The sequence below is a fragment of the Fistularia commersonii genome, chromosome 13 (assembly GCF_037954325.1).
Source record: "Fistularia commersonii isolate RoL2024-O1a breed Wild chromosome 13, RoL_Fcom_v1.0, whole genome shotgun sequence".
Lineage (NCBI taxonomy): Eukaryota > Metazoa > Chordata > Actinopteri > Syngnathiformes > Fistulariidae > Fistularia > Fistularia commersonii.
The window spans coordinates 16,516,120-16,532,016 of record NC_141296.1 but is presented as its reverse complement, the minus strand read 5'-3'; the positions used below and the strand labels follow the sequence as shown (position 1 = coordinate 16,532,016).

At 43.0% G+C, this 15,897-nt stretch overlaps 3 protein-coding genes across 5 annotated transcripts; all 3 read left to right on the top strand.

Moving 5' to 3' along the window:
* Positions 1-10: 10 nt before the first annotated feature.
* On the top strand, positions 11-1,804 carry uqcrq (ubiquinol-cytochrome c reductase, complex III subunit VII). The gene is made up of 3 exons (XM_086158168.1): positions 11-85; positions 826-997; positions 1,633-1,804. The coding sequence occupies exons 2-3, from the start codon at positions 844-846 to the stop codon at positions 1,725-1,727; spliced, it is 249 nt and encodes an 82-aa protein (XP_086014294.1). The 5' UTR covers positions 11-85; positions 826-843; the 3' UTR covers positions 1,728-1,804.
* A 587-nt stretch (positions 1,805-2,391) lies between these two features.
* Positions 2,392-12,027, top strand: hspa4b (heat shock protein family A (Hsp70) member 4b). The gene is made up of 19 exons (XM_086158402.1): positions 2,392-2,675; positions 3,261-3,318; positions 3,449-3,589; positions 4,654-4,776; positions 5,347-5,446; positions 5,999-6,132; positions 6,454-6,698; positions 6,886-6,962; positions 7,131-7,282; positions 7,457-7,563; positions 7,665-7,798; positions 7,942-8,126; positions 9,759-9,848; positions 10,009-10,164; positions 10,302-10,427; positions 10,536-10,643; positions 10,736-10,855; positions 10,950-11,111; positions 11,477-12,027. The coding sequence occupies exons 1-19, from the start codon at positions 2,569-2,571 to the stop codon at positions 11,678-11,680; spliced, it is 2,529 nt and encodes an 842-aa protein (XP_086014528.1). The 5' UTR covers positions 2,392-2,568; the 3' UTR covers positions 11,681-12,027.
* Positions 12,028-12,276: 249 nt separating this feature from the next.
* gnpda1 (glucosamine-6-phosphate deaminase 1) lies at positions 12,277-15,749 on the top strand. 3 transcript variants are annotated; one of them, XM_086158400.1, is made up of 7 exons: positions 12,277-12,372; positions 13,079-13,209; positions 13,368-13,469; positions 13,570-13,752; positions 13,844-14,028; positions 15,178-15,352; positions 15,457-15,749. In XM_086158400.1, the coding sequence occupies exons 2-7, from the start codon at positions 13,086-13,088 to the stop codon at positions 15,510-15,512; spliced, it is 825 nt and encodes a 274-aa protein (XP_086014526.1). In that variant the 5' UTR covers positions 12,277-12,372; positions 13,079-13,085; the 3' UTR covers positions 15,513-15,749. The 3 variants fall into 3 exon arrangements, with proteins under 3 accessions (XP_086014526.1, XP_086014527.1, XP_086014525.1); XM_086158401.1 differs by lacking the exon at positions 12,277-12,372 and adding an exon at positions 12,401-12,464; XM_086158399.1 differs by lacking the exon at positions 12,277-12,372 and adding an exon at positions 12,678-12,790.
* Positions 15,750-15,897: the final 148 nt, after the last annotated feature.

The following is a 15,897-nucleotide window of genomic DNA, read 5'->3' as shown; positions in this document are numbered from 1 at the left end:
CTTGTCAAATCACGCTATTAAAAAAACAAAACAAAAGGGAGCCGCTCTCAGTCTCGGAAACGTTATCTAGGCGAGAGGTAGCACGGTGAGTCTCAATGTCACTGCTTCAGCGAACGTCGCTGTTTTGTTTCGGTCTCTTTATTCTTGGGCCGTGTGGGATTTCTTTTAGTGTTATGGGCCCCTTTAAAGTCAATTTCCTGTTTCAGAAGGGTTTTCAATAAACGCCACTTCGGGGAAAGGCTCAAGGTCTAATGTTTGTACCTTAGCATCTAGCGTCCGGCTAGCTAGCGAGCTAGCTTGTACTCATTTTCAGCCGCCGCGAGCCAGCACTTCTTATCCCGGTTGTGTTTATGATTTTGCAAATGAACAAGTAACTCATATGAGCTGCGTTACTCTAAGTAACGTTTCTTCCGTCTCTGCGTAAATGGGAAAATGGAGTTGACAAGTATCCAGCCTCAAAGCCACGGCGATTGCAACACACATCGACCAGATCCGAATCACCCAATGTAGAATGTATATTCAAGCAATCCAAACCCAAGTAGGACGACACACGCCACAAAGCTGTATTTATCTTCGACTTTCTACTTGTGAATATTTCCGATTTCCTTTTTTAGTTCAGTTCTACTTTTGAAACTACGTTGTAGAGGTGTTGGGTGATGTGCTTTTACAAACGACTTAAACACCCCAACGAAGCCTGAATTACAAGAGTTGTGCTTAAAATCTCCAAGGACATTTGTTTACATTTCACAAGTTCTTACTTCTAGCAATTACTAGCAGTCATGTTTCATTTATTGGATGTTTGTAACTATGCTGCTGCTATTTCAGATCAGCTCTCTGGTGAACATGGGCCGCCACTTTGGAGACTTGGCCAGGATCAGACATGTGATCACATACAGTCTGTCTCCCTTTGAGCAGAGGGCTTTCCCAAACTTCTTCTCGAAGGGTATCCCCAATGTTTGGAGAAGGTTCACCAGTTCTTTCTTCAAAGTTGCACCCCGTGAGTTGTTTTTGTTGTTTTTCTGTCATGCAAGATGCAACAATTATACGAGGTGATGTGAGTGAGCAAAGTGAGAATGTAGTTTCACTGATTTGGCCGTGGTTGTATTTGCATAGATAGAGGGAGGTCATGATACAATTTGCAGATGCACATTGATGTATCTTCATTATTGAGGTCATGGATCTTGTTCAGCTGGACTACACCATCTGTATTTTTAACAAACACTTTGGCCATAGAAACTGCATGTGAAAAACAGTGTAACGCCAATCTTAATGAACTAACTGTAACCTGTGGTACCTTTGTTAGCTCTCTTGACCTCAGTTTCAGCAGTAGTTTACATGAAGCACAGAGGCAGACAAAAGGAGCTGACAAATGTTAAGGCTTTTCTGAGTTTTAAGTACAAACTGCTATATCCATGCTCTAAAACTGAATTTTGCAAAGATATCTCTATCTGTTTGAAGGTTGCTGACTTCTTCTTCCTTTTTGGCTTTGAAGACAGTGAAAGTTTGCCATTCCAGTGATTATTTTTTTTTAATTTTAACCCAGGCAGTCTTATTTCTGTGTAAAACATGGCTGTTAGTTTTTTCAGCAACATCGATATCTTCTGCTTCTAATTTATCTCCTTTTTCCGGCAGCGATGGCCCTCATGTACCTGACATACACCTGGGGCAACAGTGTCCACGAACAGGGAAAGAGGAAGAATCACGCTGATTTCAATAATGACGAATGAACCCCCGACACCTTGCTGAAACCATGTTTCTGTCTCCGATTTTATTTCACAAATAAAAATGAAAAATATTTATGGGATATTTGTTTTGTATGATTTCATTCAAGCTGTAAACTGGTTTGACATTCTTTTAAGAATTTAATAGTTATCTTCTATAGTAGATTGCATTGATGTCTTTTGGGATTGTACGGTTTCCTTAAACAATACAATCTTATTATTCCTGGAAAAGTGTGCCTGTCACCCACTCTTGTTTCAAATGTTTTTTTTTTTTTTTTACATTGACCTAAAGAAATTGATGAAGTACAACCAACTTTACAGCACGCATTTCCATTTTTTTCTGGGAGGGGCAGGTGAGTGGCGTGAATATGACAGCATGCCTCTCCGACCCGGCATACTGGCAGTCTGTGCGCCGCATCCCACGCTCCTGATAGCCACACGGAAAGCTTTAACGTGCATCTCGATTGCACTGCGCAATCCAAAGCGGAAGCATTTTCTCCGAGCGTCAGCAGATGACTCTCCTCGTCCTGGAGGTGAAACAGCAACATGGCGGAGAAGCGCCTCCAGCCGAGGGAAGCGGATGCGGTTCCCTTTCTCGGCCACCAGATGGCGGAAGAGATCCGTCTCGTCTGCTATTGGTCGACGGCACAGTTAGAAAATTCCTGAACGCTGTCGAGCATCATCTGCCGGTGTACCGCATGCTGCTCCCCAGCTTCATGGAACAAGAGCCAGGGTGGATCTTCGTCCGCTAACCGAAGCCCACCGTAGCCGCGGCCGTCTCTTATAGCACTTACCTTGCACTCTGTTCTTCCTTGTATTCACTGCACTGTTTAGTTAGCCAGCGAAGATGTCAGTTGTCGGATTTGACGTCGGGTTTATGAGCTGCTATGTAGCAGTAGCCAGAGCCGGAGGGATTGAAACGGTCGCTAATGAATACAGCGACCGATCTACACCGTAAGTACCGTTGTTTCCCGGCGCTATTTTACAAGTAACTTCTCACCCCGTGTCGATATCTAACGTGGACTCGGCGGAATTTTCCCAATTACTCATTGAGCGGTGCTAGCAGTCGCCTAGCTAGTTAGCACGCACACGGATTGCACCGCACGCAACAGCATGTGAGGGCTAATGCTAGCTGGAGTGACACCATTGTGAATTCGAAGAAAACCGAGAGCTACATCACATGACGGGATATTTACTGGGTTGCTATGTTGTAATATCGTTGGCAACACCCAGAGGACTTTCCATAACAGCGGGGTTTTATCTGAAATGGTCTGTCAGGCGTACCGGCGTATGAGAGCGTAACGGGAGGGGGCCGGATCATGGCTGTCAAAACGACCCGATCGTTTCATTGTGTTCCGTTTTAGCTCAATTTCCCGTGGTAATGTCCGTACAGGGGTTAAAAATGTAAACGAATCGGCGTCACAAATGGCCAACATCGCCGTCGTTCGCTCAACGATCTCAGCTGAACCTTTTGAATCGAACGGTTTCTTTGTTCCGAACGGAATACGAGGGAAAACGTGGATTGTGCTGTGTTTTCAGAGCATGTGTCTCCTTTGGACCTCGGAATCGATCAATTGGTGCTGCTGCAAAAAGCCAGGTATGGACGAAGTGGCACCGCATCATGGCTTTAAATACAAAAGCGAGTAGTGCTAAAGGGCACACTTTGTCCGCTGATAATTCAACTCAGATGTTACATAATTTGATCACTTTGTTTTCTGGGGAAATAGGTCGTCACAAACTACAAGAACACAGTCCAAGGTTTCAAGCGGTTCCACGGCAGGGCCTTCTCAGATCCATACGTGCAACGTGTCAAATCCAGTCTTGTCTATGATATTGCACAAATGCCCACAGGAACCACTGGAATCAAGGTAAGAGAGGAGAGATCAGTGCCCAATTGATGCAATGGAGCAACCTTTGAGCTTTTACTGGGGTCTTCTACCTCTGCAGTCTTGTAAAAATCTGCACCTCCTCCAAAGCGTCGCGGCTAACTCCGAACCATTTCATGAAGAAATATCTTGTTAAGTCGGCTCAATGAAAAAGCACGTCAGCTTAAGATTCATTTTGTAGTTTTATCACACTGCAGATACTTCACATTAAGCGCTAGAAATCGGCATAAGCCTGTAGATTAACATGATTTTATTGCGGCTGTGACGTTGCATATCTGTGGTTGCAGAAGTTAATACATGTGTCTGTCGTGTTGGGCTGACCAGAACTTGATAAGAAATCATCAGTGACGTTCACCAGTATCTTCTGCCGGTGGAAATAGCCCATTTGACATATGATGACCACGATTATTAATAGGATTTTCAAAAGTAAATGTTCTTGCCCCAAGCTGAGCACAGCGTACTGTTTTCCCATTAAAAAGGGCATCATCATAGTTGATTTTGCTGTGATTGAACTCCATGCAGTTTCCTGTGCTTTTCTTCATGATTTTGTACTTGAAAAAGGTTCTTGTCTCTCTGACTGAATTTCCATGACAGACTTATAGTACAAGTAATAGACTTTATTTTATAGAGCTTCTGGTTATATTAACCGCCAAAGATACAGGTATTTTGTGTTTATATCAAAATTGTAAGATTATTGAATCAACTGAATGCACAGTTACTTTAAACTAAGCTTATTTGTGTAATTATCTAATAACTCGTATTTTGTTTTTTTTTAATTTCAGTTAATCATTTAACACTTAAATAGCAAATGTTGCATTGCATTTATTACAAAGTTATTTAACATGTTTATTATTGAGCATGGATTTGTCATATGTCTATAGGTCGGAAACCCTATAAAACATCATTTGCAACTGTTTAATACAGGTGTGTTTGTTCTACAAATGCCGAAACCCACGATGAGAGACAGAGGCAGACAGGACCGTAATGTCAGTGCTGTGTTTTCTCTCTCGCTCAGCAGAGGTTTGATCCTTTTGCGTGTCTGACAGGTCATGTACATGGAGGAGGAGAAGGTGTTCAGCATTGAACAAGTCACTGCCATGTTGCTGACCAAGCTCAAAGAGACAGCAGAAAGTGCACTGAAGAAGCCTGTGGCTGACTGTGTGGTCTCTGTAAGTGTCTCTGTAAGCTGTGCACTGCAGCTCTCTGAGTGTCCTTGGACATGAGATGGGTTTTTTTTTTTGGAGGCAGGTTATCAAACTTCTACCCAGTTTCATTCACACCTGTGAATGTGCTCCGCCCACAACTGGAGTTCTAAATCGGGTTTCCTGATGAGACTTGCCTTCTTTGTTATTATAGTGTGCCGCATGCAGAAAATGATGCAAGGTCAGACCCAACTTCAGTCTGACGTGTTGACATGACAAGACCTGCTTTTGTCAGATCACTGTGTCCAAGCGTGGTTTTTATTCATTTATTTTCAGTGCTATAAATCTCCTAGCCATGTTTGTATGTACTATCATGGATTTTTGTTCCAGGTATAAAGAAAAAACAAAACAAATTACCAGGAGATGAGCAAGTTAGATGTGCTGGTGTGTTTTAATTGATGTCACTCATTCATGTAATGACATATAAAACTGCTTATAAGGTCGAGGAAGTTACACGGGTGTGGGAGGAGGGGTTAGTTTTGTGTTTAAGTCCAAGCACAACACACAGTTTTGACTGTTCAATGTCACCTGAACCAGGTCCCCTGCTACTACACTGATTCTGAGAGGAGATCAGTAGTGGATGCTGCGCAGATTGCTGGACTCAACTGCCTGAGGCTTATGAATGAAACGACTGCAGGTATGCACTGTGCCATTAACAACACACCCAGAAAATGAAACCTAGAGCTATAAAAACCAAACAAGTGAGCTTAATGGCCAGCAAGAGCTGACTGATTGGTATTTGAATTGTTATTGTGACTGAAAATGTGTGCTCGGTAAATTGCTATGGCTCATAGTGGCCCAAATGCCGAATATTTATGTTTTTAGCTTTTGATTTTTTTTAAAAATCTTCAGTCAAGTTTTATAGCATCAAACAGTAGAAACAAGACCTCTTCTGGATCTGAGCTCTATGAAGAGGGTAGATGTGTGATGTCACAAAGTAGAGGCCAAAAGTCTGTGATCTCACTAAATGAGGGTTTTAAAAAGATTGGCTGCTTCTCATCAGTTTCTGTTGCTCGCTGGACATTATAACAGATGAGAAGATACAAAAGGTATAATCCTAATGCTCTGCTCGCGTTTAGCTTAGCTTTAGCATTGCTGCTGACACGCTACAACTTTCAGCCCGATCTAGAAAAGGTCTGAAGTACTGATACTGGGCCAGATGATTCGCACTATAAATGTTTCCTTGCAGTGGCCTTAGCATACGGGATCTACAAGCAGGACCTCCCTGCTCCTGAGGAGAAGGCCAGGAATGTGGTGTTTGTGGACCTGGGCCATTCTGGATACCAGACATCAGTTTGTGCCTTCAACAAAGGCAAACTCAAGGTGCGCATTCTGAGGACAATGTTTGGAGATGGGATCTAACATTGTCATAAACCCATGATTCAGTTTAAGAACCCAAACATGCCCATATGTTTGATATTGTAATTATGTATAAAAAAAACTTACCTTGTGCTGGGAGTCAAAATTCAATTGACAGAAAATTCCAATTAAGTTTTCTGCGGTGAGAAGTGTGTGGTCATGTTTTCTAATTTGTTACACTCCTAGTGGGAAATATATTGTCATTATGTCTGTGCTTTGTCAGCTTCTCTGTCTCTTTTCACTTTCACGTTTTCTGACTTTTGCCATCTTCCCCGCGTCTCCCAGATTCTCGCCACTGCCTGCGACCCAGAGCTTGGAGGGAAGGACTTCGATGACGTACTAGTTAACTATTTCTGCGAGGAATTTAGTAAGAAGTACAAGCTCGATGTGAAGTCCAAACCCCGGGCTTTTGTCAGACTGTACCAGGAATGTGAAAAGCTGAAGAAACTCATGAGCGCTAACTCCTCTGACTTGCCACTGAACATCGAGTGCTTCATGAATGACATTGACGTCACTGGGAAATTGAACAGGTACACCAACTACAAGAATTATCTATTAATTTATTTATTTTTTGCATTATAACTGTTACGCTGCTGTGACGAAGGAATTTCCCCTATGAGGATCAATTGTTATTGGTCTTTGTGTCCTCAATGAGTGTACAGTTTTAAAACATCCCTTTTTTCTCTTTTTTTTTCTTATTTTTTTTTTTTTTACAAGGGGTCAGTTTGAGGAGATGTGTGCTGATATTCTGGCCAGGGTTGAACCACCTCTGCAGAGTCTGCTGGAGAGCACCAGTGAGTATGAATGACCCAAACTGTTCGACTCACAAGAGCCCTATTGTTTGACATCATTTTATATTTTCACAATTTCAAAAGTTTGTGTGTGTGTGTATATATATATATATATATATATATATGACAGGCAACAGCTATTAAGATAAAACTTTCCCTTTGTCACAAAAGAGCTGAAAAAGGAAGACATCTGTGCGGTAGAGATTGTGGGTGGAGCTTCCAGGATTCCAGCTGTCAAAGAGAGAATCAGCAGGTTCTTTGGGAAGGAGCTGAGCACCACACTGAATGCTGATGAGGCAGTTGCCAGAGGATGTGCGTTGCAGGTATGTCTCACATGGCTGTTTAGGAAAAAAAAATCTTTCCTCAGCACTTCCTGATTTAAGTGACAGGAAATTGTCATTTATGGGTATTTGGCATTTTTCTTTTGGCTTGTCTAAGCATCCGAGTGCTTGTTTTTTTTTTCCTCTCCTTGAAAAGTTCTGCTTTTGTCCCTGTAGTGTGCAATCCTGTCCCCTGCCTTCAAAGTGCGAGAGTTCTCCATCACTGACATCGTTCCATATCCCATCTCCCTCAAGTGGCATTCTGCTGCCGAGGAAGGTGTGAGGTAAAAACTAAAAAAAAAAAAAAAAAATCTCGTTACCACCTGTCGATGCCTCCGCACTTAATGGGCTCTGGAAATGACCATGTAATACCTGTTTGTTGCAGTGACTGTGAAGTATTTCCTTGGAACCACGCCGCACCTTTCTCCAAAGTCTTGACTTTCTACCGCAAGGAGCCTTTCTCTCTGGAGGCCTACTATAATAGCCCTAATGAGTTGCCCTACCCCGATCCCACTATCGGTAAGTCAGTCACGGCAGAGATTTTTGTGGACATCCTTCTTATCCACTTGGATAGATCACATAGCACATCGGGGACAGAATTTGTAACTTTACCTGGACTAACCGATGGCGTTATGGAAGATATTTTTCCCTCTTCCCTACAGGTCAGTTCGTCATTCAGAAGGTTGTCCCGCAGGCATCGGGCGAGAGCTCCAAAGTAAAAGTCAAGGTGCGGGTGAACATTCATGGCATATTCAGTGTGTCCAGCGCCTCTCTGGTCGAAGTCCTGAAATCCGATGAGTCAGAAGAACCCATGGAAACGGAACAAGCCAACGACAAAGAGGGAGAGGTACGACATTCATTGAAATAATCGAGTACTATTGTTTGTGATTTTAGCTCAATTTGATGTCGCACCTTTTGTGCCGTTCCCAATTATTATATCGTTTATGGTATTGAATTAACACAGTGGACTGAGATTGCTTGAATCTATTTTTTTACTTTGTGTTTACATGTAGAATTTTATTGAGGATCGTGTGCAGTGTTTTATATATGGAGCTCAAGTTATTAAATCAGACTTTTTTTTTTTTTACTCTTGGTGCACACATTACATTTCAGAACGAGATGGTGATATTTTCATGCTGCCTCACTTAGCATGGCGATAATGCAATCAATTCGGTCCCTCGCGTTGGTTTTTGTTAGCAGGAGGGCTTCTCAAGTTGAATGTTGTGTCTGGCTACATTTCTCGATTTGCCCATTGTCGTGACAAATGAATAAGGCTTAATGGAGATCGATCCTTTGGGCAGTTTGTCCGCTTTATGACGTTTTCCTGCTTTGTTGTGCCGCTCATGCAGGGTTCAACCACACTACGCCTTACGATTTTGATCTGCCTTTTTAAAGTTAGATTCATGTCATGACCTATTTTGTATTGCCCGTATTATTGGTGTTTTTTCCCACCTCTTCAGTCTGGTCGGCTTGTTGTTTTTCCTGGGCCAGCCACCCAAGGCACCTTCTGTTCAGATATAAAGTCCATTGTGGTGGCTAACTGGCAAGTCGGAGGCAGCAAGCCCTTTGTCCGAGATACATTTAATTGCCCGCCGCAGGCAGTTTTGAGTCCAGGTGGAACAATAAACATACACCCAGAACTACTAGTGCCTTCCTTTATGGCTGATCTTAACAATGAATGTCAATGATCAAATCATTGAGAATATCCCCTCAGAAACTGAGTTACTCAGTCATTTGCCTTTTTTTGACTCACTTTTGGTTGTGTGGGGTTGTTCTTCCGGCAGTCAAAGATTTGACTTAACTTGTTGGACGTTAGACGCCCATGATGAAGTACATTGTTCAGAGAACTACATTCATTAGGTGTGTGTGTGTGTGCGCGCGTGTGTGTGTGTGTGTGTGTGTGTGTGTGTGTGTGTGTGTGTGTGTGTGTGTGTGTGTGTGTGTGTGTGTGTGTGTGTGTGTGTGTGTGTGTGTGTGGCTGAGTCTGCTTTATTTCTAAATGATGAACGTTGCCATGGACACTGTAGATGTTCTGATAAGTAATCTTCTGGCCCATTGATACATATTATGCTTCTAGAGCTTTGGTGCACGGTCATATGGTCAACCTCTCGCTGTTTTATTTTGAAACTTGACAAAATGCAATGGGTTTTTTTGCGAGGTCTGACTTCCAGCTTTGTCCAAATGAACGAGACTTTTCCCATTAGACTGAATGTATTTTATATTTGCATATGATGATGTAGAGTGGCTGCAGTGACTTCTATGACGGGAGATCGAGCGGTTACTTTGGCTTTTGCAGAATGAAGGGATTACATCAAATCCTTGTGACCACAGTCTTCATCCCAGTCCAACTTTTGTGTCTTATGTGTTCATTAAAGACATGTGATGAACGGAACAGTGGAACTGCACCAGTTTGATCCGATCTGCATTTTTTTTTTCTCGATAACAGATGTATGTTTATCTTTCCGTTCCTTCTCAACAGAGCAAAATGCAAACAGACCAGGAAGAGCAAGGTCAGGGAGATGGTCAGAAAGAAGCAGACAAGACGCCACAAGAGAACGAGGAGATGGAGGTTAATATAATTAGATTTGACGTGTTTCTCTTCATTTTTACATTTTATCATTTTATTATTATCATTAGTTAAAGCTATCTTTTGCCTTTTTCTCCTTGAGTAACATTTCTACAATGTGTTTTTTTTTTTTTTCTCTCGGTCTTTTGTCCTACCTTTTTAGACCACCACAGAGGAGAACAAAAGCGAGAAGAAGTCTGACCAGCCCCCTCAAGCCAAAAAACCTAAAGTCAAAACAAAAGTGCTGGAGCTTCCGATTGAGAACAGTCCACAGTGGCAGCTAGCAGATGACATGCTAAATCTTTTTGTTGAAAACGAGGTACGGCCTTCCCGTCCCCCTCTGCCGGCCCACATTACAACACATGTCTGACAGCCATCTTTGATCACTTGATCTATTTTGAGGTGATTAGCCGTTACAGTTGCCGTTTGAATCCCCCCCCCCCCCCCCCCCCCCAGGGTAAGATGATCATGCAGGACAAACTGGAGAAAGAGAGGAACGATGCCAAAAATAATGTGGAAGAGTACGTGTACGACATGAGGGACAAACTACATGGGATGCTGGAGAAGTTCGTCTGTGAATCTGTGAGTGCCTCTGACAACTTTGAGAGAGATTAACGGTCGGTGTTGTCAATGTGATTCTATTTTTTTTTTTTCTAATTTAAAAATGCAACTTTTTCGCCTAAATTTCAGGAGAGAGATTCGTTGTCATTAAAGTTGGAGGATACCGAAAACTGGCTGTATGAAGATGGAGAGGACCAACTCAAACAGGTGTACATTGACAGACTTGCAGAGTTAAAGGTAATCGCTGCTGTAAAAATTCCTCCTCCTCCTCCCCGCACTGCAGAACTGACAGTTTAATCAGATCGTTTGAAAACACTCGCCCTCCGCAGAAACTGGGCCAGCCCATTCAGGAAAGGTACGCAGAAGCCGAAGAGAGACCCAAAGCATTTGAAGAGCTGGGAAAACTAATCCAGCAGAACATGAAATTTGTCGAGGCATACAAAATGAAGGTAAAAACACAAGCCATTTTGTGTCCGTTGTCTAAGTAGTTATTGTGGATAGCACCTTGCGTTTGTCTAAGTCTACTCCGGTGATGCTTTTCAGGAGGAGCAGTACGACCATTTGGAGGAGGCAGACGTTACGAAAGTCGACAGACTGACGAGCGATGCGATGGTGTGGATGAACAGCGCCATGAACCAACAAAGCAAACAGAGCTTGACGGAAGACCCTTCCTTCAAAGTCAAAGACATTCAAGCAAAAACAAGGGTGAGTGTCTCAAGCACAAATGGACAGGTTTTCAAATTGGACATGACCGCCTGTGGTCACAGTCCACTTTCAAGATTTGCCCGTACGCTTGAAATAGGGTTGTGACATAGTTACCTGCAGTATTTTTGTAAACACGGGGACAAATGTATCATTTTTAAAGTAAAAGGTACATTGACCATAATGTGTTGTAGCGACACATACACGCCATTTTCACAGTGATTTTAATTTTTCATGGCCCAACATCGTGTATTGATGTTGCTCACGTAAAGAGACGGTGAGGTCACGGTTCTGCGGGTGTCTAGACCTCACGTTGAGTCACCTTTTGCCGAAGATTGTTCTTTTGTGTTCTCGCTGTCATTTTCCAGGAGCTCTTCTCTGCCTGCAACCCTATTGTAACCAAGCCCAAGCCCAAGGTGGAGCTCCCCAAGGAGGACACGCCCGCGGAGCAGAACGGGCCTGTCAACGGACAAGAAAAAGCTCCGGAAGACACTGCCGACAAAGGAATGAGCGAGAACCCGGGCAACCCCACCTCGGAAACAGAATCCAAGCCCGACATGGACCTTGACTAAATCAAGCCCGACACCTCCCCCCGAGCAAAGCTGAACGGGAGCTGCTTACTTCAGATTGAGATGCAGTCTGAGTGTGTATCAGAGCAGGTGAAAGTGTTTCAGGAACAGCACTTCAGTCAAAACTAGACAGGGCTATTAGCACACCGAACCCAACCGCTGGTGATCTCTCTCTGTCCAATGACAAAGCATGCATCTCTCTTTTCCTGATGACATAAATCTTAAGCCAGCTGCAATAAGCCTGTATGACAGTGAGCGCTGTACACATGATGGTATTTATTTCTGTTGTGTGCCCTGTAAGTGTTCTGGTCTGTATCACAATATGGTTTTATTAAAGTTATTGAAAATCACTCGTAATTCAATCGGAAAGAAGCTACCATTTCTGTTCCGGGAGTGGTTACCCTTCACAATTACGATTTCCTTAAAAGAAAGAACATGCTACGACACGTGTGAAATGAAAAACGTCTTTTGTTGGCGAAAGCGCTTGACTTTACCTGATATGTGGCAGAATTAAACACAAATTGCTCACCTGTCCGTTTAAAGCGAGATTAAAAATAACGAGTCGCAGGGAACCGACATATTTAACCGCCTCTGCAGATGACATAACTGGTATTTCAGCAGTGCCTCTGCAGGACTTATTTTTTTTGAGAATTAAATTGAGTCATTTTAGGGCAAAAAGGAGATACTTTGGCAAAGTAAGTGGATGCGCTAAAATATGACATCGAAAGTTGTGGGAGCTCTTTTTGGCGTGCACTGGATTCTAGTATGTGGCTGGCTCGTTCAGCAGGTGAAATGACTATAGCAAAATATAAACCTCTGAAACGCAAAATTCCAGTTTCGTTGTGAGAGGGAAACAATTGATTTTCCATTATTTAACGAAGCGTGCAGGTCGCAGGGCCGTGGCACGGGGGGCGACCGGGCGAGTGGTGTCACTAAAAACGCATCATTAGAACTACAAAAGCTAGCATTAGTATTAGCATTAGCATTAGCTTTTAGCCGCTATCGAACGTTAGCGGAGCGTCTGACGTCAATTCCGCTGCGCGCGAGCTCCTCCTGTCGACGGTCACATGATCGGACGGCGTTCTGCGTGAAATCGTTTTTGGGAGCCGAGGCGTAAGTTCAATAGCTTCACAAATATTGTTTTCCTATTATCGTTACCCTAATACCAATATAACATTTTTAAATGGGTTACGTTTACGACATGATTGATAGCGACAGCTCGCATCAAATGTTGCGTTTATGTCCCAGTGGTCTTTTTTTTTTTTCTTCTTTTTTTTTTTTTTTTTTACTGCAGCCGCATTAAGTTTTATCCCTTGACGAGTCTAAAGTCTGGTTTGGGTGAGTTTCAGTGCAGCCTTGAGAAAAAAAAAAGCTACCGATTGCTCTTGTTTTCGGACTCAGGAGGAAGATGAAGCTGATCATTCTCAACGACTACGATGAGGCGAGTGACTGGGCTGCCAGGTACATCAGGAACCGGATCTTGCAGTTCAAACCGGGCCCGGATCGATATTTCACCATGGGGCTCCCCACAGGTTCGTACACCTTTTCGGAAAAGGACCAAAACCCATTGCATCTGTAGCCTTTCCTCCGCTCTACGCAAATCCCGTTGCACAAGTGTTTCGGAATCGACGTGCAAAAATCTTTTAAAGCCCTAAATTTGAAGTTGTATTCTGTGTCCGCTTCTCTGTAGGTAGCACTCCTCTGGGTTGTTACAAGAAACTCATCGAATATTACAAAAAGAAGGAACTCTCCTTCCAGTATGTCAAAACTTTCAACATGGATGAGTATGTGGGTATGTTGTTTCTTTTCCTTCCCTGCACAGAAATGTGTTGTTGTTTTTTCTCTTTACTCTTAAACTTTTGTCGATTACATGTCATTGCCGTCCGGTCCAGGGCTTCCTCGAGATCACCCCGAGAGCTACCACTCCTTCATGTGGAATAATTTCTTCAAGCACATCGATATAAGACCGGAGAACACAAACATTTTGGACGGCAACGCCACAGACCTGCTAGTAGAGTGCCAAGCCTTTGAGGAAAAGATTGCGGCTGCAGGGGGAATAGAGCTCTTTGTCGGAGGTCAGCAGTTCAGTGACTGTGCTGTTTTTTGACTCGATCTGTTTCATTGTCCGTGCAGTAAAAATCACAATATTCTGATTTTCCCGTTCAGGCATTGGGCCCGATGGCCACATTGCCTTTAACGAGCCCGGTTCAAGCCTGACGTCACGGACCAGGGTGAAGACTTTGGCGAAGGACACCATCATGGCCAATGCCAGGTTCTTTGATGGAGATCTGGCCAAGGTGCCCACGACGGCGCTGACTGTGGGCGTGGGCACAGTCATGGATGCAAAGGAGGTGCGTTTCCTTCATGACTTTCCAACATGAGTCCAGCTGTTTTGACCTCTGTACTCCGGATTAGTTCTTGTCTCTTAGCAGCATGATGAGTTTTGGTGAGTAAATAGCTCAAAAGACCCCACACAGTGTCAGTGGTGAAATCCTGAGAGTGGTTTGATTTGGGTGCTATCACCTCAGACAACATGTCAGTGTAGTGCTCAAAAATTAACATTAAAAAAAAGAAAAAAAAAGACATGACAAAGACAAGGCAAAGACAAGCCAAAAAAGACATGATCAATGGGACAAAGGTCAGTAAACAAGACAATACAGTGCATGGAAGTAACAGCTCGAAGATAAGTTCTTATGGAGGAAAAAAAACAAAGTGCTCCATCTTTTGCAACAATTTCTTTTTAGACCTTTTCAAACCTGGTCATTGATACACTGTTTAGAGATGTCAGGGCAAATTACTCCAGTGAAGTAACACACTGCAAAGGATTCCTTTTTTTTCTTTTTTTACACATTGCATCTTGAACTTAATTAGCAAGACATCTGTCAGGGAATGAATCAATAGGCTAAACCGGTGCATTTACAGAAATGGTCATTCATGTGCGCTGTCTCCATAACTTTATTAGTAAGAAATCCTTTTCTCAATCCTTTTGACACCACCGTCTGGTTGTACTAGTAAGCAGCACCTGGAACCTTGGGGAAAAAGAAAAGGTCAGCCAGTGTAAGCTTTATAAGATTCTTCTTGAGTTGGTTTGAGTTTATTGTGGTATGTTGTTACGTTGTTATTATCCCTGGTACCAGGAGGTGGCAGCACAGATGAATAAACTCTAAAAGAAAGAATTTTACCTTTTAACTCATTTTAATTGGACTTTAAAATCCAGAATTACGTGCCAGTCAAGCCTTGTTTGTTCCGCTCAAAACCCCGTCGATCTAAAAGAACCATTTGAATTTCTTTCAATGAAATGATGCTGCTGCTCGTTTGGATGGAGTGTTTCATTTTTTTCAATCTGATGGCAGGTCACAATAAAGACCAAGTGAAACTGTTTTCTCATCCAGCAAAATTGTCTTCCTTATCCCACTGTAGTTCCCTTTTTTTGTGCCAAGTTGGGTCACGTTCTTTGACTCGGTCATTGAGGCCTGACAGCATGTTGACTTTCCTTTCAGGTGATGATTCTGATCACGGGAGCTCACAAGGCATTTGCTTTGTACAAAGCAATAGAGGAAGGCGTGAATCACATGTGGACAGTATCTGCATTCCAGCAGCACCCTCGGGCCGTCTTTGTATGTGATGAAGACGCCACCTTGGAGCTGCGGGTCAAAACTGTGAAGTATTTCAAAGGTGAGATTAAATCACACAGTGCACTTTTGGCATCATACGCTGATTCTGTAACCCAAACAGAAACAAATATTCATTCTGCGGTTTGCACTTTTTTTTTTTGACAGGGATGATGCATGTCCACAACAAGCTGGTGGAACAGCTTCCTCCAGAGACAAAGTAGTGAAGAGCTCTTTCTTCGACCTTTTGTGGATTTCGATATTTTGCTAAAAATCGAACACACCCAACGACTCCTTCATCTTCTGGTGGTGAAACATTTGTGGACAATAAGCAGAGCGCCGAGTTCACCACTCGTAAAAGTCCCGTGGAAATAATCAGGTGCCTTTGTAAAATGGTTTCTTCAGGTGTTTGTTTCATACAACCTTCTGTCTCATTTTTAATAAAACAATTTCAAAATGTGTCATGGTTGTCCTGTAAGGTGCGGTGCACCGCAATAGATGATCGTCACACCGCTTCCTGTCACATGACCTCATTAACTGTGGTGCGTTCAGGGTCTCCCCTAAAATGTAGGTTTTCAATGTGCGCAAGAATTTTCCTTTAGTATAGAA